Below are 26575 nucleotides of genomic sequence, written 5' to 3' on the forward strand. Positions count from 1 at the left end.
TCAGCATGCCAACTGCAAAACACACCCTGGTCAGCTCATCCGTGACGTAGCTTCTTACCAAATTACAGATTCTTGGACGAAAGCAGAACTTGAAAATGAACATGAGTTAATGTGCTTTGAGGCTTTTTCTTTCATTAAAAGCTGGAGGGAAAGGGCCAGAGAGGTAAAAGAAAGGATTGCTTCTTTTACAGGAGGGTGCAAGCTACTATAATAGTGACATATAATAGTACCTAACTTGAAAGCAGTCGATTGACTTGGGAAAATGATCAGCCTGCTTGGTTAGTGCATTATCCATCAACACAGACAAGTAACAGTCCCCATGCTCATTCTCAATCTCTTGCTGCGGGAATGAATCTTGCTCCTGTTCCTTTTTTCTTGCTGGTCCTGTGCTGCCTGTGTTTGTGTTCTCAGAGAAGGGACGGAGATTCTTATGAAAAAACTCTCTCACATAGCACAAAGGGTAATGCTGCATGTATTTTAACCGAAATCATTAGCATCCTTCGTGAGGCCTGATTACCTGCAGAAATGGCCAAATCAGAACTATTGAAGTCAGGTGTCCCTGCGCTGAGCCTGTGGTGATGGCACCTGTATTCAGCACTGCCATTTTTATTTTTCGGTCAGAAACACTAACAGAGAGGTTTTGAAGCTCTCTGTATAAAGTCAGTAGCTTCAGAAAACTGAAATCTATTCAGAAAGTAATGGGAAGCTATGACAAAAGACCTGTACAAATTTAGGTAAATGGTGAGAACCAAAAAGTTCTAGAAAGAAAGGAAGATGTCAAGGGATGTGCTGTTGGGCTTGTGAGCCTTGGATGCCCTAAGGCAAGGTGCCAAAATGGATCAAAACGGGTGAGAAATGAGGGAAACCTGATCACCACCTGTCCCTGTGTGCAGTCAGGTAGCTGAGGGACAGAGCCATGCTCTGATGTGTAGTAACTCTTCAATTTGTATTTTCAGTAAAGCTCTAGGAGAGCAAGCCTTAGAAGCAGCTGGTCTTGGTAGCTATCCCTCTGTGCACAGGGGGAGAGCATTTCCCAACAGCACTTCTGCCCTGTGCTCTTTCTGGGTTTGTTCAATGAGAGAGATCTGCTTTAAAAATCTGCAAGCTGCCACCTAAAAACTGTCACGGTGCCCTTCTTGATGGGAGCAAAAGGAAAAGGCTAAGGAAAGGGTTGGAGAATGAATCCTCCATGCTTCACTAGCTGCTTTACAGAGAACCTGAGGAAAGCCTTCTTAAGCCCTTGCCATCACTGCGTTGCTGCAATCTCATAGCTGTAATTTTCACAAGACCCTTTGCTGAGGAAATACAGGCAGTATGAACAGAAAGACCTCCTTGGTCTCCTGGGGATCCAAAGGTCACAGGCCAGAACATGAGAGGAGACAGATTATGCACTGCTTTCTGCATTAGAGCACCTAGGTCTCAAAGGCATTCAGGCTGAGCTGCTCTTCCAGGACATTAAACAACAGAGCTTTATGAAGATTTAGCCAGCAGTATACTGAGGCATGCATTTATTCACTCTCATGTATTAAGGGAAGGAAGAAAGCGAAAACTTGTGTGTGCGTGTATGCGTGTCTGACAGAGACATTCAGAGGTCAAAACAGAATTCTTCCAAAAATGAAGCATTTAAAGAAGCAGCTTTCCAAGAACACATAATCCTCTTCCGTGACAATAATAATAAACCCCTGTGCTGTCTGATACAGGAAATGATAAATTGGTATGAAAGTAGTATCATCTGACTGTCAAAATGTGAAGTGATAATTACTGGGATCTGGACTTACAGACTTTGGATTCATGCTAGTTATGTACCCCGATTAAGTAATTCTGCCTAGTGTTGCCCCAGCAGCCTCCTTACATGCTGCTTTCTCCGACAAAAGGGAGCAGTAACAAAAATATTGAGGTGCTATATTGTAAGTATCTGAAGGAGGAAAAGAAGCATAAAAAATCTTGGATCAAAAAATAAAAGCAGTATCAACATTATTCTGTGCGGGTATCAGTGAAATGAAATAATTTTGTTATGTTGTAATGCCACATGGTTGGTTGGACAATTCAGTCCTTGATTTAATTATGTGATAAAATAAGTCTTACTGCCTTCTGTAACTGAAAGTTTACAATAGGAGACACAAACAAAAATAACAATATCTCCTTGGTGATCATTAAGAAAGTAATTTGATACTTTCTGAAAAAAATGGATCATTTTCAAATCCAACGGGGAAAGAATAATTACTTGTAATTACTCTCATTATTATGCACTTTCACATAGAATTGGCACAAAAAAAAAAAAAGAATTATTCTTCCTGTAGCATCATTTTTAAAGACCACAGTTAGAAACTTGATAGAGATGGACAGGCCCTTAAGAGTACAGACAACAGAAAGCTGGCTCAGTATTCAGATGGGGCTTCCCCTCACATAGATGAATGAAAAATTTTCACAGAACAAATCCAACTACACAGCCCTCTGCCCCCTCGCTCCATCCAGATAGTCTATGGCTCAAGTTCGATCCCAGAAATCATAGTGCCAGCTTGCACTATGTAGGGGTTGTACTGGGCCTGTGCACTCACGGACGCGAGGAAGGGCAGAAAGGTACAAGGTTCGTGCCTCTCTTACTGGCTGCACAGTTAAAGGAGACAACTAACGTAGTCTACAAAAAAAAAAAAAAAGGTGAATTGAGCTAGTATATATAAGACTGTGGTTGCAACCTCATTTAGGAGGGAGGAGAGGCACTTTGGGAGGTTTATTTGGCAGTCTGACGTTGTTCAAAACTTACATTTCCATTTATCCTGCCCTTCACAGCACTTCTCAAGGCCAAAAATGTTGTAATGTGCTACTACCTTGGAAGGACCAAGTGTGCGGAGGGGTACTTTTAACAGCGTATCCTCCAACCAACCTCCCTTGTATTTCAGGGCTACGTACTGTTAAGAGTCAATACAGTTACTTCAAGGCAGCTATGGAAAGTAAAGCAAAACAAAAGCAAACAAAGGCTCCACAGCCAGACTCAAAACATCTCATTTAATCAGCTAATTAAGGAACTAAATCACTTTTACAAATAAGTATCTGGTCTGTGAAAAAAACTCTAGTGACTAAGGCCCCCGTGTAGTCATCACAGAGAATGAGACATTGCTGAATGATTTCAAGTTACTAGGCTAGTACCCTTTTAACTCTCAGCTGTTGATGAAATAACCCTTGGGGGTCTCCAACAGCTGTGCGTGCCCACAGGTAGCCGGGGAAGTTATCCTGTATGGGCCAGATGAGTTATGGGGCCAGAATCAAAACAAGCAAAAGGAGCGTGACACTGGAGCTCAGCAAACGGGGACCAGAAACCAGGACACGCCTAAAGGATGCCCCTTCCCAGTCCTGTTTGTGCGTGTGAGTGAGTGAGCATGGCCGAGAAACCCAGCTTTTCCGCTGGCTATGCAGTTTGAGCTAATTGTATTTTTTGCCTTTAAATCTAATTCCAAATTAGGCTGAATGAGAAGAGAAAAAAACAAATGCAAAGCACAAAGTCTACCAAATGCAAAGTACAGTGTCTACCAAATAGAGCGGTAAAATGCCACGAAAATCACTGGGATTATTGCTCTAGTGCAGAGAAGATAATTTTATCCAGGATGCTCTTCTTCTGTTTGCCTGAACAGCAATTCAGCACATGATGTTCTAAGCTATATTCCTCCACTGAGAAATGAGGTACAGAAGCCCTGCTACCACCCAGATGATGGGAACTGCATAAGGAAATCAGAAACTAAACAAATAAATGAAAAGCAAACAAACATTTCTTAAGTGGATAAGTAGGACATGCTGCTAGTGGGACAGAATACAATAAGGAAATTAACTTGGCTTAGCTAATTTTAGCTGCAAATTGTGAAGTGTTCGTAAAGGGGAGAAATAAGTAAACATTTTTAGATTGGTGCTTGGGACTAATGTTCATAGATTTTTACCTCAGAATGCCAGTGAAGATAAAAACAGGGTAGAGTTGGCTTAAGTAACATGGAGTAAGTCTTAGTGATCCTGATGATAACGAAGATGGAATGAAGATAGTGCACGAATGAATTGCTGAATAGAAAGGATGAGTGGTGGTAGTGTCTGGAGTGCTCCTGCTTTGCTGAGGCATTCAGCTTTTAATCCTATTTCATTAATGCCAGAAGATGAAAAAAAGGCTGACGTTATAGTACCTACGTTCCAGTAATGTGTGTCTGTCTTGAGTATGTAAACATTATGAAGCATTTTCCCTCATTTAGTAGTAATTGCTTCTAAATTGGCAGCTATACTGGCTTTATTTTTTGGACAACAGGACAGAATAAACATCTATTGTTCCAAAAAAAAAAAAAAAAAAAGAGATGCACATCAGTCCTGGAAAAAGATAAGGCTTGTGAATTCTATTAAATTAGAATTATTTTCTTCATTATGGGTGCTTTGATGCATGGTAAACAAGTAATTTAGAAAAAAATCTAGGTGTAGCCTCCAAAACAGGAATGTTGTAAACTGAAAACATTTATGGCTGCTCTTCTAATTCTGACATGAGTATTTAAACAAAAGGCATCTCAATAAAATCCTTGTTGAAAGCATGATTTACTTACAGACACAAGATTCTAAATACGTAATAAACAATATGGCAAGCAGTATAATGTTATACTGTTAATGCTAGTTTTAAGCTTTCCTGAGCTAAAACTTGACTTTTTAACTAATTTTTTGGGGTGTATTACTGATGAAACATTACTTTGCTGTTACATCAGTGAAAATAATTGAATTTGATTTAGGGAAATATTTATTCTTACATACTTATGTTGTTGAAAGCGTTTTATTTTAGTTAAAATTATACCAGAATCAAAGCTGTTAAGAGCCTTTGCAATTTAAATGAACAGTTAGAAGAGCAACAATTTTCTGAACTCTTTTGGTAGTAATAATTCATGTACTGTAGCAACAGGGATTGTTACGCAGTACAAACTATTTCTCTCTGTAGATCTGAAGCAAAGTTCAGGAAATGTCACAAAGCATTTAACATCTTCATGGAAGTGCTTAGGTGTTTCTCTAAAGTAGGACTTCACTGTCTCTCGCAGTCGCTTTAATGTCTGCAAAGATCGTGGATTCCCTCCTCCCCAACATATTTACAGGTGGACTGTAGTTTTGCAAAGGTCTTGAGGAATATCAAAGAGGTCAGTATGAGCTCAGTTTCAGATCAGCATCTTTTGGGTTCCAGGCAGCTTTTAGAAATGTCATGGAAATTATTTCAGTTCATCTGAATTTTTGATAATTAGGAGCCAAGAAACTGGGGTTCACCTTTACCTTTCCTGTATGGTACAATATATGATCACATGTTCAAGACAGATGCCATGATGGGAAAATGAGCATGCATCAATACTATTCCACATTCACTAGAACTTATAATGGCTGATGTAGGATAAAACAAGAGACCAAAAAAAGACTTTGTGTAATTATTGTAAGAATAGTGTAATAAAAACCTTGCTCCTGAAAGCTTGAATTGTTTCAACAATGTGTAGCGAACATATTTGGTTATACAAAGCAAAAGCACAACTAAGTTATCAAATTTACACAAAGTCAGATATCTGAAAGGGGATCTTTTAAAAAAAAACTTTATTTGAGAAAGGAAGAGACTTGTATCAGAAGGCAAAAAAAGGGAACATACAAACAGAATATATTTACAACACAAAACAAGAGATCACCTCTAAGGGTGTAAATTATAATAAATACAGTAGATTTAAAATGTAAGAGACAATAATCAATTAGAAATGTGGTTGTTTAAACCCAGTTTTCCTTTTCACTGGTTCCAGGTAGTTTCTCTATTTTAATTTTATCCAAATTTGAAAGATTCTGAAATTAAAGACCAGTAATGTATTGGGGTTTCTCACCTGAATGACATTATAAAAATATCTTTTGTCTTTGAAGTGATATTGTACAAAAGTCTTCTCATTTGCAAGTTTCTCCCCAAACAAAATGTATTTTAAAAGATGCACTATCCCTTTTTGATGAGGCTGAAGTTAGATTTCAAAGAAAAATAAAATTATACAGAATGGGAAAAACATATAATTTCATTTTCATATGCTTCACTTCTGGAATGCGAATGTGATTTTTTTCATCCAAGATGGAGAAAGATTTCTGTTCAAATATGATGCATACATAAAAATCACCTGTGTTTTTCTCAATTAATCAATCTTTCCTATCTAAGGAGGCCTTTCATATTAACAGCAACTATTTAGTCATTTGTTTGGTGACCTTCTAGGAAAAAGGATAATGTATCTTTAGAAGTTGCAACATTTTATAAGAGATTTAATAGTATTAGAGCATAATGTAAACAACACATGCTAATAACATATTTTGGAACAATTTCTACATTTGGCAAAACAGCTATCTCTTTTGAAACTGGATACTGCACCTTAAAATACCTCAGCTTTAGAAATATAAATATTTTTAATAGAAAAAAAACCTGACAAGGATTCCAGGTCAGTTTGGGATTATCCATATTAAAGGGGATCTTAATACAATGAATCTTTAACTAGCTTAACAAAAGTAAACCTATAAAACAAGGTAAACATATCAAAAGGGAATATGAAGGAAATGTTTCACTGGAAAGCTTCCTTAACAATTTCCCTACTCGCTTTGTTATTTTCTTTGACAATAAATCAATTCATAGAGTGCCTTTAAAAACAGAGGGAGCGCTGCCCCGTCCCCGTCCCCCCCCCGCCCCGCATTCCTCAGCACATGAATCACTTGGGCTTCCTGTTTCCATAAGGCATTTCCTGCCCCCCCTCCCAAAATCACTTTTCTGCAGGAGAACAGCGGGGACCTGACAAAGTATCGTCTTAAATAAACAGGGCCTTCCACTGCATCCAGCCTTGCTCCGCCTGATCTTACAGCAACGGAAAGGGACGCCAGCTCGCTGGCTGCACACATGCACTGCGCATTTCAGCCCTGGTGAAATGCTCGCCGACAGTCTGAAGTTTCCTTTTGCCAAGCTGGCATTTTATGCACAGTCGTTATTTTAGTATTTGTCCATGAGACCTAGCAGTAAAGGTTATGCGATATTGTATGACCAGTCTTTATTTTAAAAAAATAAACAAGTGATTGGATATCAGATGGTAACGATAACAGTTCTGTGCTTTTCCTGCAATATCCTAATAACTGATTGGAACCTAATGCTGCATTTTGCTTCTCGCCAGTATTTGCATCTGCTGCGTTTAAGGATGTCTCTGCGGACAGTGTCATCAAATAAGACAGAATGAAAAATTAACTAAGCAGTGCAAAAAAGAAAACAATGCAGTTTTTAAACAGTGCCTTGCCTCTTTACATCCACCTTGTATTCTTCTCTAAATTATACTTTATACACCAGCCTGGGACCACTGATATAGCAGTCAGTACCTGTCTACTGGGGAAAAAATACCCTAACGTTAACAGTGTTCAAGACTACAGTATGATACAGTATATACAGATAGCTGAAAGCAAAAGTCAGAGGACTCAAAATCAGAGAAGAAGAATGTTTCATCAATCAGGTCTGGAAACTAATTCCAGCAATTGCTGATCTCAACAAGCTAGGTGATACGAGTTCTCTTTCACTAGAACTAAGCAATGTAATGTAATCCCGGGCTAATAGAAAGTCTATCAGCTATTACGCAAAGATTTATGTAGAATAATTGACTGCAACAGGTATTTTCTCAATTAGTGGCCATAACGATGAGCTTCACTATGTTTTCAAGTGTGCATACAACACTTCTGCCTTTGTTAGATTCTTTGAACAGTAAATCAAGATTTGCTAGATCAGTGAATCAGAACACAATTGCTTATCAAAGCCTAGAAAATGCACGTGATGTTCAGATAATAACCTTAATTACAAATCCTGGAGCTAAATCTTTGCCTATTACCTGTTGCATAAAAGCAGCTTGCTCCCCAGATTCCATGTGCTGGGTTTGAACATCCTCATCACTGTCCGGTGGCTCCTCTTTGACTTTCACAGCCCCCACCTGCTGTCCTATTCTGTCATCCGCACCAGCGCTGCTGCTCTCAGCCCTAACGCTGGCACCGCTGGCGGGAGCTCGCTCTTCCTGCATCGAGTGATCTCCGTGAAGCTCTTCTTCAGCTTCCTCCAGCTGACTGCCAGGCTGCTTGAGCTGCTCAATGGACTTAGAGAGCATCTGGAAAGAGAAGGGGGGAACAGTTATTGACTCCTTTCACTGATGCCAAACACCGAGAAGTACTAGATTTGCACCGACAAAATTCAAGCTTCTGCAGCAAAACCATGTAGCTATGCATTGCTAAAATATTAATGTACAGTGAAAAAAGAACCAAAGTTCCTAAGCAAAAGGTCACTTGTTATTCTGCAGTAGAAAATACCATATATGTAGAGAGTGCTATACAGTAATACAGTAATACTAAACTAAAAATAAGGCATAATAATGAAAACATTACACATCTGTTACACTGTTACAGCTGGTAATCAAGAGAAATTAGTCTCCCTTCAAACTCTTCAAACATAAATGCAGAAATTTATTTAACTATATTACAGTTCATTTTCCACAACACAAAATAATAAGGGAACTCTAAGATATAAGAAAATTAGTAATCTGGTTAATATTTTGTTATAAGCAAACTAGGGAATGTTCACACAAGCTTCTCTATCAATTAAAGCATGAAGGCACTGAAAGCCAACAAAGGAGCGGTGACAAAGAGCTGGTGTCAGTCCCCTCTCCTGTGGCACAAAGATACTACAAGCATGTCTGTCCATGACTGGAAAGACTACAGCTTTTGTCGTGCATGGTACAGGTATCACAGTTTCAGCAATAACAATATAACGCAGCTACCCAGACAATACTGGTTTTACACCATTAACTGCTATTGTAAAGCTCTGCTGAGGTGCCAGATGCCTGAGTGTTGCAATCAAGTACAGTTTATGTTTTACTATTTAAGATGCAGCAAATGTATTCCAAAATAGTCCAAATGTAATCCAAAAAGCCAAAACTGAAAAAAATCCCTGCTTTGTTGAAAGAGGCACAAATCAGACATGTGAGTAAGCATCTGCAGGGTCAAGTGAGTAATTATCATTTATTCAACTGGCCCACTTGATTTCAAGCAAATACCGATTTGTATCACCAAGGTCAAATATACTGAGAGGGGGAAAAACCATCTTTTACCATTATTCTTACATACTTTCCTCTTCCCATCTGCCTCCCCCCCCAACTATCTAGTCTTTCAAACTGAGTTTTAGCTAGTGCTATATGCTGAGTTACTGGATGGCTTCAGTACAGCTATTTTTGTCACAAACTGTGGACTGTCTAGTTTCATTCTGCTTGCTAATGCATATAGAAAAAAGCCACCCTAGTGAAGGGCAGGGTTGTCATGTAAACTATGATCAAGAAGCTACAGCTGGGTTCAGGAAATCCCACAAAGTCAACAAGAAGAGTTGAAAGATCTGTTTGTGCAGTTCCAGTTGATGCTCTGATGCATACGCCTCACATCAGTGGAGAAACAAATTCCACAGTGGAAGTCTACAGGCTTCGGTCATAGCAAACCTTCATTTTTGGGGCGTAACAGGAGTTTAATGGCTTACTAAAAAGAAACAAACAAAAAAAATCCCTTTTCATTACTGTAGTAACTGGAAAATCACAACCCGTGTATACTGCATGCTGCAGGTGGCATGCTCTAAGCTGGGGAATCCTTACTACTGCAACTAATGCAGAGTGTCTCCTTTTATTAAGCAGCATCTGGAAAATTTCTCAGATCAAACCCATAAATCTTTTCCAGTTGTTTCTCAGGGGATGACGCTGACCAAGAAGGCACTGAAGCTAACTACATGTATTCAGCTCGGGCACACTCCTCTCTGTTGCTTAGTTAAACATCTGTGGGCGAGTCCTCTCCACTCCTCAAGCAAGAGAAGAAAGGCAGGGCTGGCTGTTGGGCTGGCTGCTAGCAAGCAAATACAAGCTCAAACATCTGTGTGACATAATCATATACAGCTACGAGAGTCACTGATGCTGATCCATCTGTAAACCATTCCACGTGCCAGATACTTGACATCAGGTGGGTTATTCTGGAGGGGAAGCCAAGGGAAAATGAGTGCATGTCCACAGCAAAGTTAAGACACATATTTAGCTCATTCCTGCCCTCCTCTCTTTTATGCTTTTTCACTTTTATGTTAGGCTCTTTCTTCTTCACTGCTGTATGGCACAGATCTGCTGCTGAGCTTTCTGAGGCAAAACATGATGGACTGCAGTCTATAATCTATATGTGGAACACGTTCAAATGCTTTTTGCATGTAGTCAGTGGACCGATACAAGCATACGTAAGGGGGCTGCAGAGACTACAGTGGTATTTGTGTGCATTTCAATTTGCAGTGTTCCTGTTTTGGGGCCTGCTCCCACGCCATGGAAGTCAGCAGGTGATTTGCTCCAGACTTCGGTGACACGAGGAGCTAAACAAATTAAATTTTCTAAAACTCTGTGAAATGAAAATCTGTAGATATTTACACAGTAGATTTTACAAAGTGCATTCATATTATCATCTTTACTGCAAAATCTTATTAAAAACTTCCTTTATGCTGTGACTTTAACTAAGCCTCAGGCAAGGGGCCATGAGGCACTATAATCATGTCTTCTCATATGATGGAGCATGATAAAAATGAGTGGATGGCATGGGGCGGGGGGGGGGGGGCACGACCTAAAACCTGAAAACCACTCCTGCTGCTCAGTCTGCTAAGCCACAGCTGACTGCTTTCTCTCTAGCGCCAGGATGCCTTCATATTTGTTAAAGTGGTTTTTAAAGGCAGCTTGGCCCCATCTTATTCCAGTAATTACATTAGTAGCATTACCAGGAGACTGTTCAGTTCTCCTAAGTCAGAAACATCTTATTATATATTGTATCTCCTGGTACTACCGTGGAAAATTACATATCTGGAGACATGCAAAGATATCAGTTTAGAGTCAATATTTCTATCTTATCTCTCTATCTAAAGCTGGATTACATAGCAGAAAATGAGTCCTGAATGAAACACTGCTCAAGTCCTTTCACTGTGCAGCTGGATACTTCTGGTTACACTTAATGTTTAAATCTTTCACTTTAAATCCCCACTTACCATTTTTTTTCTGAATTTATCTGTAGGTACATGCAGGACTTTCTCCTCATTTTAATGCATATTTTTGATTTTGAAAAAGCGATTGCTTAATCTGAGTTTTAATAAGACTACATTTAAAAATAATAATAAAACCATGGTTTATTTCACTAATAAATTAGAGTTGGACAGATTGGTCTTCTGTAACCAGTACACTTTACTGTTATCACTATTCCAACTAAAGGAGTCACTCAAAAAAATGGTTTCATGCTAATGTAACCTATATTTTTTTTCCTTTTATTTTCAGGAAATTAAACTGTAAGGGATATGCATGAGCCAAAGTAAATAGTGGCAGCAGGAGAGGAAGCATTTACAGACATCAACTCCATTGTATAACTGCAAAAGTCCAACCAAAAAAGACATCAAACACAATCTAACTCGCTTGCTTGTGCAGAAAAATGGAAGACTAAGTATAAATAATCTGGACATCGCAACAGACCATTTTATAGGTCCTTCAGTCACAGCCCCTGCCTTTGTTTCTCCATTGTTTTGATAAGCTCTTGTAAAATACAATATTTTAAATAAAATGTCTTTACAAACAGACAAAGCACAAAATCCTGCAAAAGCCACCCCATACATTTCTTTCCTTAATTAACTGTTCACTTTAAATACCTGGCAGTTGTTTCTAAGAACTCGTGTATATACTTACGGAACACACTTTTTCTCCTTCTCTCCTATGGTTATCAATCAGATTACTTTGACCAGCTATCTATGTTGTTAGCTGTACTGAAACAACTTGGCACCTGCTTACTGTTCTCTCTGTTACTCATGTAGTACAACTTTTCTAAGGGATGTATTTATCTTTCAAAATCATTCTTCTGCATTATGGTTTAAACATTAGTTCTCAATAAAGGAGAAAATGCTCTGGGCATTTTTCAGTTCCAAACACAGTCAACTGTTGCTATAGTTTTGTCCAAATAATCCCCTGCTACAAGCAATATTTGATGATAGAAGAAATGTGCTACCTCTCACCTTCAGAAGATGCCAGTCAGATGTGTAAGCTGGAAAACCAAAACCTCAGTTGTAATACGTTTAATGAAACTAGATTCATTTACTCCAGCTGAATCTGATCCAGTCTTCCGTATTTCATTAAATATCATTCAGAGAAGTCAATGATTAATCTGGGGTTAACTGTATCTTTTCAATATTCCTACTGACAACAAATAATCTTCCTATTTTTTCCATCAATAAATGAACAGAAACTTCCATATTATTTTTCATTTTTTATTAACAGATATTGGTCAATTATGATCACCATCCAATTCCATAGGAATTTTCACTTCCTATATATTTTTTGTCATGGATTTTTTACCTCACAGTCTTGCCCAGTCACTGGTTCCCTATACAAAGACGCTTTAAACCAATTAACATCCTGGAATGAAAACTGAAATTCAGGTACTCCTTATCTAAGCTTTAACATTATCCATACTGCTCCCATACTTGAGCACACACTACCAACTGCCCCATTATTTTAGTCTTTACTACTCCAATACAGAGGAGGATTTTACCACTGAAAACAAATTGTCAAAATGCTATGAATACATTATTTTAAGAACACATGTAGGGTTCCCACACTGATCAAATAAGATCTTGGTCCCAGTGAAGACAGTGCTAGTTTAGCTTCAGCAGAGGCAGGCCTTTATTCATCATACGTGACAAAAAATAACCTTTAAAGACAGAGGGTTTTGTTCATGTACTCTTTACATTATGATTTCTGAGATCTTCTTGAACACAGACTTCTTCTAGGGGCTTTGCACTTACATTAGTTACATCAAAATCATCCTTTTTTCTGCAAATGTCAGGGTCAAAGCTTTCTAGATACAGAGATATACAAATAACATCAAGATTTTAAGGTTTTTATTGTAGTAGTGGTCTTCTGGTACCCGACTGCAAGAATTTGAAATGGGGGTTTCAGACTTTGGACTCCCTTTATTGAGCAGAACGAAGATCAGCAATGGTGATCAAAGGGCCTTATGAGGAAATAAGCTGTCATTTGGACAGAAGTATATTAAAGCTGACAACGGCAAGGCCAATCTTCCCTAAGAAAGACAAGCGGAGTTCAGGTTACTTCACATTCATTATTATTTTTTCCCCAGAAAGCTGGGACGAGGGTTTCTACCTACTTTTGGATGGGATGTCAACATTTGCAGAATGTTTTCAGAAGGTCAGCGTACTAGATCCCGCAGGTATAAATGTCAGACTTCAGTGGAGACGTATACCGTTTCCCACATCAAAAGCCTGGCATCTGACAGCTGACCAGAAATAATCCATAGGGGATCTTCTCTTTGTTATTAAGGACAGAGGCACACCTCTTGGCAATGATTTGTTTCTTTTCAGAATGGAAATGATCCAGGGGAATTCTTTACCTCTGACCCATGTTAGATTTTGCTTGTTATCACCCTCACAGCAGCACTGGCTTGCTGCTGAAGTATATTCTTTTCTCAAAGAAAAGAAATGGCTTTTTAATATAAGATAAATACAAGATCAATGGGGTGGGGAGAAACTTGCTCTCTTCCTCTTTTTGTTGTTACAGCAAGATTCACCTACATGTCCGCCAAAAAGATCTGACCAAAAACAGTTTTCAGGGAGTGCTGACACATGCCGTATCATCTTAGTTCAGGGCAAACATTCAAATACAGGGTTCGGTTGAAATATATTAAAGCCTTAAGTACTTGAAGTCCTAAACATAAGGAAAAAAGGAAATAGAAATGCAAAAGAAAAAGAAGATATTAACTTCTTCAAAGCCCTTGATCAACTGGCATTTCATAGTCTTGTCAGCTTAAAATGGTTCTGGTCTTTCTCATCAAAAGTTTTAAGAGAATGTTTGAGTGTTCCTTATTAAAAAACTCCCTACATTTCTCATGACTGAAAAGGAGGGAATTATACCTCTGTGCAGATTTCATTATACAGCCTATGAACAGAAGAGTAAGGGACAGAACAATGGAAAACAACAAGTGTACGTATTCACTTGGTACATGCCCAAACTTGTCCTAAGAAATTAGAAGATATTGGGTTGCTTTGCTACTTGGTCTAGAATATCTACTGTTTTAAGGTTCAAACAGCTCTGCTTTGCAGAGTTTAAGTTTGATTGTAAAGCCATGCAAATTATATAATGAACAAATAACTTCAACTGCGAATAGAGGCAAGCTTTAAGATTGAACAAAGTATATTCCACCATGCTAGCAGAGTTCAAAAACCTTACGTAGGCACAGGTGTTCAATCTGAAGCTTTAAGTTAAAGGGTTAAAGAATATAGTTTTAAATTCAGTACTTAAAAGCCACTCCACGATACGATCTTTTCTTACTCTCTTGTCTATGGGCTACCCTTAAATTCCAGTTGTTAAAAATCAGGTTTCTTCTTTTAAGTATGTAAGAAAGCCCCCTGGCTTTCTGTATACTTGCAGAGGACAGATACATGATTAGAGCACTGACATGTTTCAGTAGTATTCACCAGAATGGTTCTTCTGAGAACAGTGCTGTAGAAGAACCTAGATGCTGCAAAGTCTGATAAACCACCCGCATCCTCAGATAACCCACTCCTTCTCTGGCTGCAGCACGATCCTATTCCTCCTTAGGTGTTTGCTGCTCTGATGAGTTGCTGTGCTCCTGATGAAGGCTAACTGCTCTGGGAGTAGGGATAAAGGAGACTGAGAAGCTATTGGGGCAAAGGAAGTAGGTTATGGAGGCTCAAGGCAGCAAAAGGCCCTAGGATAAACTTAAATTTCTACTATCTGCATATATGTATAGCCTATACTGTGCAGAATAAAAGCTAGGTTTACTAGGTTTTAAAAGAAGGAATTGTTTTGTCTCTTTATCACAAATAACCACACGAGAATGAAAGCATTATTTTGAGAGGGAATTATTCTCCTTAACATATATTTTCATTGCAGTTTAACTCAGAAAAAAATGTTATCGAAACAAGCATTATCCCAAACCAGCTGCAGTCTTTTTACTTCCTTATCCAGCCTAGCTCTTGTGAGGCGCAATGCATTCCTAGTTCTATGCGACTAGGAATATGTTTATGTGACTAAAGTTTAATTTTCACATTCAGGACAAATGTACCTATATGCCACAGCACATATGCCCAAATGCTATGGTAGAATTTATGTCAATAAGCATATGATCTAACAAAAACATGTCAGTGGAGTTCTTTGCTTTGTGAGGAATGCATGAGCTGATCGGTTTGTAGTGAATATCCACAAACAGCACAAAGACTCAGTACTTTACTGGTAAAAATTCTTTTCTCTTCAGACAATTGAGGGCAGGTGAAATATTTTCAAAACCTGAGGCTATGAGATATACATATGCCATCTTGATTAAACATATGGAATGCATACTCAAAGAAAAGCCAACTGGAGTCCTAGTTGAGTAATCAAAACACCCAAGCTGAGAGGGGTTAACATGCAAGGATCAGCTCTGAACTTTGAAGTTTTCTGGTCTTCATTCTTCCTAATTAAGACAAGATTTAATAACCAAACCACTGTACAAACTATGTACTTAAACTCTAGGTTTGTTTCTCATTTTGTTGGGAATTCTTAGTAGATTCCAAAGAATCAGTACCCCCTGGGAAGTTCACCCAGTAAGGTGGATTGATTTCTTTTTTTCTTTTCTCTTAGGTACAAGGGCTGAATGCCCGCTTTTCATCTTGTTGTCTTTGCCATTGCCTCATACACAGTTATTAAGTAACCCTAAAACAAAAGAAGACACCTAAAGATGCATGATTAATGTCTTTGAATTATTAGAGGAGCTCCAGCAAACAACTTTTGGAAAGCTATGTAGTGAGTGCAGAAAAATGTTCTCCAGACAAAAGCATTTAATTACTTGCGTATCTTCATTTCAGAGCAGGGAACAGCATCACATTTGTTGTAGAAGCATTAGCTCCTGATAAATCTATTTAGATTCTGCTTCTCTTTGTTTATTAATGGATGGTCTCTTCTTCTGTTCTGCCCCTCAGAATAAGGTGTTACTTTACAGGGAAAGAGGGGCACAATTCAACTCTGTATCTGATGCTAGCAATAGCACATTCTCTTTCTCCTTATATGGTAATTTTATATTGCCATATAGATAACAAACTTTCATGTTACTAATCGACTTACAGAGAAAAAGTTGGTTTGATAATAGCCAATTAAAAATTTCTCCAGATGTTTAATAAGTTTCTTACACAAAAAAAGACCAATTTAATCAGCTGATTGAGTTCAAATGAGTTATATATTTACTCCACATACTAGTCCACAATGAGAAAGCTTAAAATACAATTCAAAGGCAGCTGAATGGAATGATTGCTGAAGCTCAAAAGTGTACATTAAAAAGTTAGATAGAGACCTAGTAATCTTTAAGGCATCATTTACCATTCAACAGGAAACCACCTGTAATTTAAACCTGTAAGATGCTTTGAACCCTATTTTGTTGAATTGTATTCTTACTGATGTCAAGAATGACAAATTACCTTTGTAGCATATTTCAGAAGCTGAAAATTAAGATCTATACTAATGTATACTCCAACTATGCATAAACAAGATACTCGTGCAAGAACCTGTCTACTGTCCATGACCACATGACACCAATACCTAAACTTCCCTATTAGTTTTCAACCTGTATGTTTATTGGAAATTTCTTACTTTGGGAGCTCACCTTATTCATGTGGACCTGCTGCTGGTACTGTTTCTGCTTCTCCAAAAACTGTTGATGTTGCTGCTGGATGACCAGTTGGGCCAAAGTACTCTGAGGAAGAGGAGCTGACTGGGTTCGATTCAGTGGCCTGTGACGAGGCGGTTTGTGGGCAGCTCTTATGCCAGGTGAGACTCTCTCCTTCGCTGCTAAAGGAGACTGTGGATGAAGAGGAACCGCTCCTGCAAAACAGGGACATTTCACTCCTGTGTGAAGAAGAGCAAACTAATAGTTCTAATAGAAGAGAAAGCTTTCAGCGAGAAGAGAGGTGTATATTGCAGAACTTTGCATCAGTGCAGATGCAGTGGGATGTGTACCACGTGCCTCGCCACACTGGGAAGTTCAGCAGCTGCAAAAGAATGTGATGAAGTAATCATTTTCTGTTTTCTGTAATCACTGAATTCCTTCAGGCTAACAGGCTGGAGCAGAATCACTAAAGGGGGAAAACAAAGTTGCTGTTCTTTTTTCTCCCACCCTTCCACTTTTCCCAACAGTTAGGATGTATAGTATCTGTATTACCACATTTAGTTTAATGTGAATATAAATGTCATTAAAAACATCTTAAATTATTATTGTGTTGAAGCCTTGATCATTACCAGTCACAAGAAGTTTTTGCTGTCTCATTTGTTCTTTCAGTAACAGATGCTGCAAGAGAGCTTGGTGGCTACTATTTGGCTTTCCCTCCAAAGCAACGTGAGGATGAGTTGAGGATGGAGGAATGTTCCCCCCATACTGTCCAGCCAAGGCCACTCCTTGTCTGAGCGACTGGGTCTCCCCCTTCTGCTTTTCTTTGAATGACGATGAAGCCTGTCAAAGAACAACAGCACTGGTAACTGCTTTTCATAGACTGGCTATTTATACCTCCACTTGATTAGATGGTCTTATGTCATACTTTATGAATACATACAGAAGAAAAGGTTAACATCCCTATCTTACACTTCGACTGTGAGATGAAAAGGGAGGAAGAACATGCCAGTTAAATGTAACACTGTGAGAAACTAAGTAATGAAACCACTTGAAAAAAATAAGTAATAAAAGCCAAAGCATAAGGAATTACTAGTTAGAAGGTTATTAATGAAAAGACAGGACCTGTCCTTAAAATTCCTAAAGACCTTCCCACAGACTCTTGCACAGGAAAATAGGGGATCAGAGGAAATAGTTTCCATTGAGTTTGGAATAGGCAAGGCTTGGTTTTTCACATAACTTTCCATCAGACAGCAAGCCAATCAGCAAAACAAAATAATTACCTGTAGTAGTGGGAAGCTATTACTTTTCCTGGAGCACTCCCTGACTCCCTGAAGGACAGCACAAATGTAAGTTTTACCCTTTGCAAAGTAAATTTGTATAGTTAAACTCTCATCTACAGAATCATCAAGAGCTGTTGTATGTGCGTGGCATTTTAAAGCGCCCTTATAAATTGCACAGTTATCGATTTAAAGCTTTTGGAAGTTTTGGCCCTTCAGCATTGCAAATGTACTTTATATTTCTTTGTTCTTTGTCTAGGTTAAAAAAAATATTTCTTAAAAGAGCAGTTAAAGCAGAATAACAATTTTTACAGCAAGAATAATAACCTAACAGAAATGAGCATGTTGAGGCTTGCAGATAACCACTTATGGTATGTCATGGTAAAAACAGTATCTCTGATAATCTAAATTCCATAAATTCTAATGAGGCAAACCAAGGTTTTCACTAATATTTTTTGGGTGTATGTTTACTTCACACTCTGCTGACACCCTTCCCTGAAAAACAAATACCAAAGTAAACTTTACATTCAATTTGCAACTCCTTATTCAGGTAACAGAAATAAACATTACTTGCATAAATCAACCCCTTTGTTTTTTCTCATGTCACAAGTAATATTTGGTGCTAGCTGGCCACATCAAAAGCTCATGTGATTTCAGTGAGAAAATTAAACATATTTTCATTTCCATTTTAATGTTATATAATTTGAAGCTAGTTATATTTTTTGTGAAATAGCTAAGACATTTTTGATGATATTGTCCGCAAAAGTAAGCACTACTTGTCATGATCAGTTCAATTTTTCCATCCCTTAAAAACAGTAATTTGCTTATAAATATCTCATGAAAGGCTTCTAGAGAACTGATTTAAAGCTTACACAATTTTGTTTGCAAAGTTCTATATCTGATGTTAAAAAGTTGGATTGCAGCAATATATTATCGGTGAGAACAGTAAATGTACTGAAAAAGCCATAAAGTAACAAGAAACTTTAAGTTGAAACTACATTTAGCACTGGAATTAAGTAGTACTTATTACAAACCATAGTGGATCGTATTGATTCATTTTTTTTTTACACCATGGAAAGCTATACTTCCACCCCTAGTATTTTTATAGAAGTTACCAATTCACATTCTAAGAAATTGAAATTGCTAAAATTTCTTCAGAATTTATACACTGTTGTATAGAACCACCATATAACGTATATCAGTATTTTTACATTTTTTGCTGGAAATCAGAAAAGGTAAGTTTTGACCAGTGGCAAAATTTTCAGATACTTTATTGAGCCTCAGATTTCACCTCTAGGTTACTGTAACTTGGTCTAGATCTAAAGATCCTTGTCCATCAGTATGGATTTCCACACATACCATGTCTGTGTTTTCATACATTTCACATATGAATTTAACATTTAGCTCTACATAAAGGTGATTGCTGCAGACTGAACAAAGGGCATATGAATATAACTTGTCATTAAAATATTGAGCGTTGTTCACATATCACCGATTTTATTTGTCTGATTGATAGCACACCCCTCAAATAACAAACCTAGCTGCAGGAATACGAGGTTCCTCCCCCACTATGCTCCAGCCCAGCTTAGGTTGCTACTGGAATCTCATAAAAAATTACAGGTGCTGTACTTTACCAGGTAGGGGTGATCATATAATCTGAACTTTTATACTAAATGATCTCCTCATATACTTCTCACCATGTCTGAAATCTGTTATCTGTTTTGCAGACATAAATGAATTGCATGTGGCCCATACTTAGCTAAGCTCCACGTTGGCACTTGTTTATTTGTGATTAAGAGTGATTATTGCTTTCAAGTTGTGCCTTTAAATGTTCAAATGTTGCCCAATGCAAAGAAAGGTCTGGTTCCTACTCTGAATTGCTTATGTTCCAAAATGTTAAAAAAAGAGAATAGTCAGAAAGTAGGCTTTCTGGAAGCAAAAGTAGACAGGAAGGCTTGAGACTGGTCACTTACACTGATTTGAGGTTGTACTGCTGGAAGTCCCAAGGTAATGTTGGGCAGAGAAGGAGATGTGTACAGACTCAACAAGTTCACTGATTCATCCTGTATCAAAAGGCGCTGCTGTGAAACCAGATGCTGGAATGAAGGGGAAAAACAACAGAAGTATAATCTCCAAGCTTTTTATCTTGGTTACTTTATCCTCGTTATCCTGCTACATTGAAAGTCAGTTATATATCATGCACTGGTTTGCATCCCAATGGGGTTCCAGATAAGGAAAAGTAGCGTCCCTGTGAAAAAGCTGTTGATATTTCTTAAGAAAACAACTGATGTAGGTCTGGGATTATTCCTTGGTTAGTAAATCAAATTTCCATGCAAAATTGAAATCTTGAGGATTCGTAGACCATCTCTTCTCATCAACTTCTCATCAGCTCAACATCATTTCTTCTCATCAACTCAACATCATTTCTTCTCATCAACTGCACTTTCACTACCAGAAACTCAGTGGGAATTCAGCCAATGAATTAAGGAGTATATCTAACTGAATCGAAGGTGTCATGAATGTGGATGTATTAGACCTTTACTTTACCATGGTTATTATCATTTTTGTTGTAAGGTATGAAATATGGTTTCTACATAGTCCATGTATTTTCTTACCCAGATTGTGATATGGGGATGTTTCAGGCACATTATTTATTTCCACTGACATGGAAATTTTGGGTAGAAAGTGAGACAGATTGCCACACCTGCCATTTAAAAAAATGTACTGTCTCTCTCTCTATGCATCTATACAAAACCAGCGTGCTATCATTCTCTGATGGTGGGATACCCCTCACAGACTTCCTAATTCCCTTCAAGTTGAAATCTTTAACACTTCTTTTGAAGCCTTGTGATATAATTTTCAAGGACATGGAATTGCTGATATATTTTTAATTACTGTCAAGTAAAACCAGACATTCTACAAAGATCACCCTCTGTCTTTCCATTCTAGATTCATTGGGAAGAAACATAAAAAGTTACATTACCGCAACAGGAATCTTTTTGAAGCCTTTGCCTTTCTGCTTTAACAGTCATGTTTTTCAACATGTGGTCTAGTATAGTTGCTTGAATTACATTTTCTGTTTAACTCTTGCTTCCCTCCCAGAACTTTAACACAATAAGAGCTACAAAGGTCTTATTAGACTTAGGAACTCTGGCATGATATGGTCCCCAAGGGAACAACATCCTTGAAAAAGAATACCCTGTGTAACAGTATGACACAGTGACTGCTTTCTTCCCAAACAAAAAGCATATGGGACTCCAATAATAGACCACCTCCAAGAGGGATACTGCACACTCGGGCTTTGACTAAAGTAAATATAATAACTTGTCAAGCATGTTGTGGGGAGCTGTAGACTTTCCCCTGGACAAACCTGGAATATCAATTAACTCTGTAAAATACTTTGTGCTAATACAATGCAACTTCAGACCATCAATGAAAAGTGGTTAAGCACAAAAACACAGGATGTTATTCCAAAACATAACCTTCCTCATACAGTTTGTTTGGAGATACGACCTATCACTGAGACAATAACAGTAGAAGTCTATCTCTGTAATTTTCTTTTGGTACCTAGGGAACGTCAACAGATAGCATACGAAACAAAGAAGCTTCATTTGTATACTACATTAATTCCTGGCTAAGAGTGTCTTGCCTCGATAACATCCACCTTTGACCATGAATAAAACAAAGTATGTCAAGACTATGGAGATACTATTGAGGGAGACTACAAAGATTTAACTGAAAAAGGACACTGCAGCAGCTCTAATGTGCCTATATAACAAAATTTGTAGCAACTGCAGCATCTATACAAAGACACTTCAAAAATGCATGTTTCCTTTTTGATTTTCAGTATGCCACTATTACCTTCTAAGATTTGAATTAACAAACATAACAGTGACAGAGTGTATAGCAGTAAAACACATTCATACATTAAGGTCAGGCATGATTGTTTCATGAGGCAGAATCAATCACGTTACGTACCATGGGAGTTTAATGTTGAAAACAGGAGTTTACTGGTAAGAGCATTTCCAGCCAATTTCTAATACTGCTAATAATCAGTCATTTTCATTTTGGTAAGTAACTGATTTTTAAAAATATTTTTAGGCAGTATTAGCCTAAACATCAATTAAACCTCATCTCCCAAAATATGTTTAGTAGCCCACCTGCATAGATTAGGGTCCTGTGTATGCTAAGGCAGAACTGCATGACCCCAGCTGCAGCTTCTCTTTTTACACAGTTGACAATACCTTGAAATGGTGGCACAAGCTGGAGTTGCCAGCAGTGTCATTTGGCAGCACAATGGCTAAGCCATGGTCCTCATCCTACATGCAGACTTGATGGTTTGGATTGGCACCTAAATTACCCCAAAGAGCAACTTGCCCTACTTGCTCCTCTATATACTTACTCACTGGGTGCATGGATCCTGCTTCCTGACACTTAAAATAGCCTGTCAACAGAGTTACCTTCTTTCTTAAAATAGAGTACAATAACTAAACGTAACAGTGCACGATGACCAGCAAGTAACCATGACTAGTTATTGTACTTCTGTTGTGCTACAGGGACCTGCTGAGAAGCAGGAACACCTATTTCATGTGTGCATGTTTATATAGAATCATAGAATGGGTTGGGTTGGAAGGGACCTTAAAGATCATCTAGTTCCAACCCCCCTGCCATGGGCAGGGACACCTTCCACTAGACCAGGCTGCTCAAAGCCCCATCCAACCTGGGCTTGAACACTTCCAGGGATGGGGCATCCACAACCTCTCTGGGCAACCTGTTCCAGTGCCTCACCACCCTCTCAGTGAAGAACTTCTTCCTTACATCTACATATGCACATTTATACATTAGGAGGGGAAGAGGAAATGGTTTGGCTTTAATACTTCTCAGTTGTGGAGCTACAGTAAGGTTGTCATAGCTTTGAATATTCACAATTACTTACACTCTTATTTCTTAAGGCTTTTGGGGTGTTTTTTTTGTAATTAATTAGACTCTCTGCACATACACTTGAAGCAAACCTCACCAGCTGTTCAGAAACCTACACATTTTTCCACTAGCCACTTGCAAAGAGCACCTCAAGGAGCTGAGTATTAGAAACATAGCGCTGTGGGGCTGCACAAATCAAGTTTGTGTTTATCTGCCATGCGTATTATTTATGTCTCCTGTATAATCAGGTGATATTCTAGGAAATGCTGCTCTCCAAAGCGCAAATGAAAGAAAGAAAATGACCTGAGGCCCGCTTACACCAATTGCAAACTTTCAATTGCCTTCAGTGGCTTTTGACCAGGCTGTGAATGCCTAAAATTAATCATTTCATATGACTAAGGCAAGTTGTCCCTCTGAACTCAAGGGACGTGCTGTGCAGGGGCTCAATCCTGCTTGCACTTCTCATGCAAGTAAGATTTAGCCCCAGCACAGCAGGTGACCTGAAAGTGTACAGCATGCTGCAAGAGACAAATAGCTACTGCGGTGAACCTTGATGATACTGGAGACAACTGGGCCTAATAAAAACAGCATTTTATTTATAAGGTGCAATTAAAATCTTGAGTTTAACTTTCAAGTTTCATATAATGAGACCAGTGTTTTAACAAATGGTACTGAAAGTACCATTAAGGGAACTGTGATAGTAAAAGATTATCTGCAAAAATGTAGCATTTGCAGCGCACTTTTGTTCATTCAAAAAAATGTAAATGTCTACCCACCAGACTGTCTGCTCCGGAGGGTAAACCACTTAAAAGTCTCGCTATTCAAATGGATATGGCAAAAATACTTTAAAACTCTGTTTCATTACTGATAATGCGCTAATTCTGTCTATGCACTAGAGTGTAATCATTTATGGTATTGACTCATGTTTTACTGGTAAATGGCTCTCTGTCATAGCAACCTGTTTTCCCCGAGCAAAAAGTGTTTTATTTGCTGCCATGAAAACCGCGGCTATCCACCCACTCAGATATGAGCACAACACTTACTGCAAATGTCACAATAACGATTATGAAACAACAGCAATGTGAGTCATGTGGGATTACAGCAAAACAAGTGATATTTTGGGTGATTTTGGAACACTTATCCTATTATTAGAAACTTCTGTACTCTGTGTATCTGATGAAAAATTGATTAGATATATAGCCTTTGAGAGCTGGCAGCTAATGCTAAACTAGAAAAGAGATATGTAGGAGTTTGGCTGCTGTTAAACTACCAAAGAAAATCCCAATGAAATCAAAATGCACTGCAGCTGAGATTTATGGAAAAATGTTTGAGCCCACAGGACCACAGTATTAAGAGTCAAGTAACCAGAGTGGTAAAGAAATCCCCGACTGGATCCAGAAATGGAAGTCCGTAGTTTCAGCTTCTTAGCACACTTCCAGCGAGCTAAGTGACCGACTCCAGCACACAGAGTCCAACTTCTAAAGGAACTTTTTAGGCTCGTTTGAGCATCTGTGATTGTATGGTGGGGCTATAACTTCTGATGTCTGGCACAGTAATGGCAAATGATATGCAATGTGGTGTTCTATTAACAAACAGAATATTAATTCTGCTGGTTGTTGCTACAACCTTTCCAAATCTCCCCAGAGATTGCCAGCCTGACCAGACTGTATGCATTTCTCATGGCGGTTCAACACTGTGGGCAAACGTCCAGAAACTATAACATGCAAAGTAACAAGCACTGCATATCAGTCTGAGACATTATTCCTTTTGCATCTTGTAGTATCCTGAAGTCAATAAAAGATCCAATTGGACAAGACTTCCTGTTTAATACAGCACTAACACCCACATATTACAAACTTCTATCTAAGACATTCCCAATATTAAAATATACCATTTAATTCCACTGAACTAGGATCTGATCTAATCCAAATGATGGATCTTACTCTGCATCATTTAAATTTCTTTGCAGTCGCATACAGGGGGGCTATGAGGCAAGACCACATGTTAGCCATCAATGCAATTTTTTTTTCTTTTTGGTTACGGGCCAGAGAGAGGCTACTAATCAGTGTGCAGAGGTCACCCACCTGCCCCCTGGATCATAGTTCACACACACAATTAATTCATTATGGGGAAAAGTCACTGCTGGAGGTTGAACTGCCCATTCCAGGTTTTTTTGAGGTGAATGTCCTGCCACTGACCTGGAGAAATAGCTCCATTAGCTAAAACTCTGTTAAATCACATTTTCTTATGCAATTTTTCTAACATAAACAGTATAAACCAATAAATAATAGAAAACTCGGCCACAAATCAGGAATTGCTATAAGTATAGGCACTGGATACAGAATATTGTGGAATTTGATTCTCTCTTAGTTGCATTAGTTTATTGTCCCTTTACAACATTGCCACGGAAAGCATGACTTAGGCATGTCGTCTATGCTAAATGAGGTTTATCACAACTGATTTACCATCTGCATTCCTGTTGTTATAGGCACGTATGTATGAAACAGAATAAGGAGTAGTTAAGATTCCTTCCGTATACAATCTTGCTTTACAAAACAAGTATCCAAGACTCCTGGCATGTCAGTTAGGTTGGTAAGTACTGCCCTGATAAGGAAACTGAGGTACAGTAAAATGAAAGGCAGATGTGAAAAAGGATTTAGTCACCTAACTCCAATACTGTAATTAAAAAAATCTACTTCAGCAGCCATCTGAACCTGGGATCACCTTAACTCATATGCGTTAGGGTCACCAATGCCTAAACCACTCTTTTGCATGTGAAAGTTCTTCAAGAGCATTCAGGACTGTGCACCTCTTCAGGTTATCCCAGAAGGTAATGTTCTGCAACACAGATGCTTCCAAGTTCTTTCTATAGCTCCCTCCCACTCTTCCAGTAGCATTACTGCTGCTTTTGTTTGGACTTTTGTTACCAAAGAGTCTCCTGAACATGCATCTCTCATATTACGGCCTCCTGAACAAGCATCTTGTGTATGAAGATGTATCTCATATATAACATACTCTGATGTCAGCCTGCAGTGTCCTGGTATCCCTGATAATTATATCTTCTGCAATTACTCTGCTTGTGAGTATGATCAAATTGAAGTTTCAAATCTCTTCAGTTTGGAAATCTGAGCAATTATCTACTCAATAAAGAGCCTTACCTCAGCTTGAATGTTAGATGGCAAAACTGAGGTTTCATTTTCTGTTATACTGCTGGTCGGACCATTGCTTGGGGAACTGGGACCTGATCCAGGGGAGCTGCTACTGACTGAGGATTCTGAAAAACAGATTAAGCATACATGAATTTCACACTGGAAAGGAACACATGATCTTGATTAATTGTATACTCTTTACAGCACAGGGTTTTTTTGCTGTTGAAAAGTATCTATCAGTTATGCTATTTACTGATGTTAAAGATTTTTAGTTCATCCTCCATTTCTTTTGGTTTTCCTTTCACAGTACTAATGAGGAAAGACACTCTTGGTCTTTCCCCTTCTGATCTGTCTGCTTCACAAAGGAAGAATTTACTATTTATTTTTCGCACAAAGATGGTATGATACTCAGTATCAGGCAGAGATATAGACATAGAACAAGTAATGAGTAAAAAGAAAAGAAAGTCTTTTCTTTTTGATTACAAAGAGTCC

The 26575-nt window shown here is 38.4% G+C and overlaps 1 protein-coding gene across 1 annotated transcript in view; it reads right to left on the bottom strand.

Annotated features, from left to right (window-relative positions):
* Positions 1-26575, bottom strand: part of HDAC9 (histone deacetylase 9) — a 488764-nt gene that overhangs the window by 178607 nt on the left and 283582 nt on the right. The window contains exons 9-13 of the mRNA XM_050892726.1: positions 26093-26208; positions 19988-20110; positions 17367-17577; positions 16735-16952; positions 7866-8135 (exon numbers count right to left, since the gene is read on the bottom strand). Of these exons, the coding sequence (XP_050748683.1) occupies positions 7866-8135; positions 16735-16952; positions 17367-17577; positions 19988-20110; positions 26093-26208 (938 nt within the window). The remainder of the gene's footprint in view (positions 1-7865; positions 8136-16734; positions 16953-17366; positions 17578-19987; positions 20111-26092; positions 26209-26575) is intronic.

This window comes from Gymnogyps californianus, chromosome 2 (genome assembly GCF_018139145.2).
Source record: "Gymnogyps californianus isolate 813 chromosome 2, ASM1813914v2, whole genome shotgun sequence".
NCBI classification, from domain to species: Eukaryota; Metazoa; Chordata; class Aves; order Accipitriformes; family Cathartidae; genus Gymnogyps; species Gymnogyps californianus.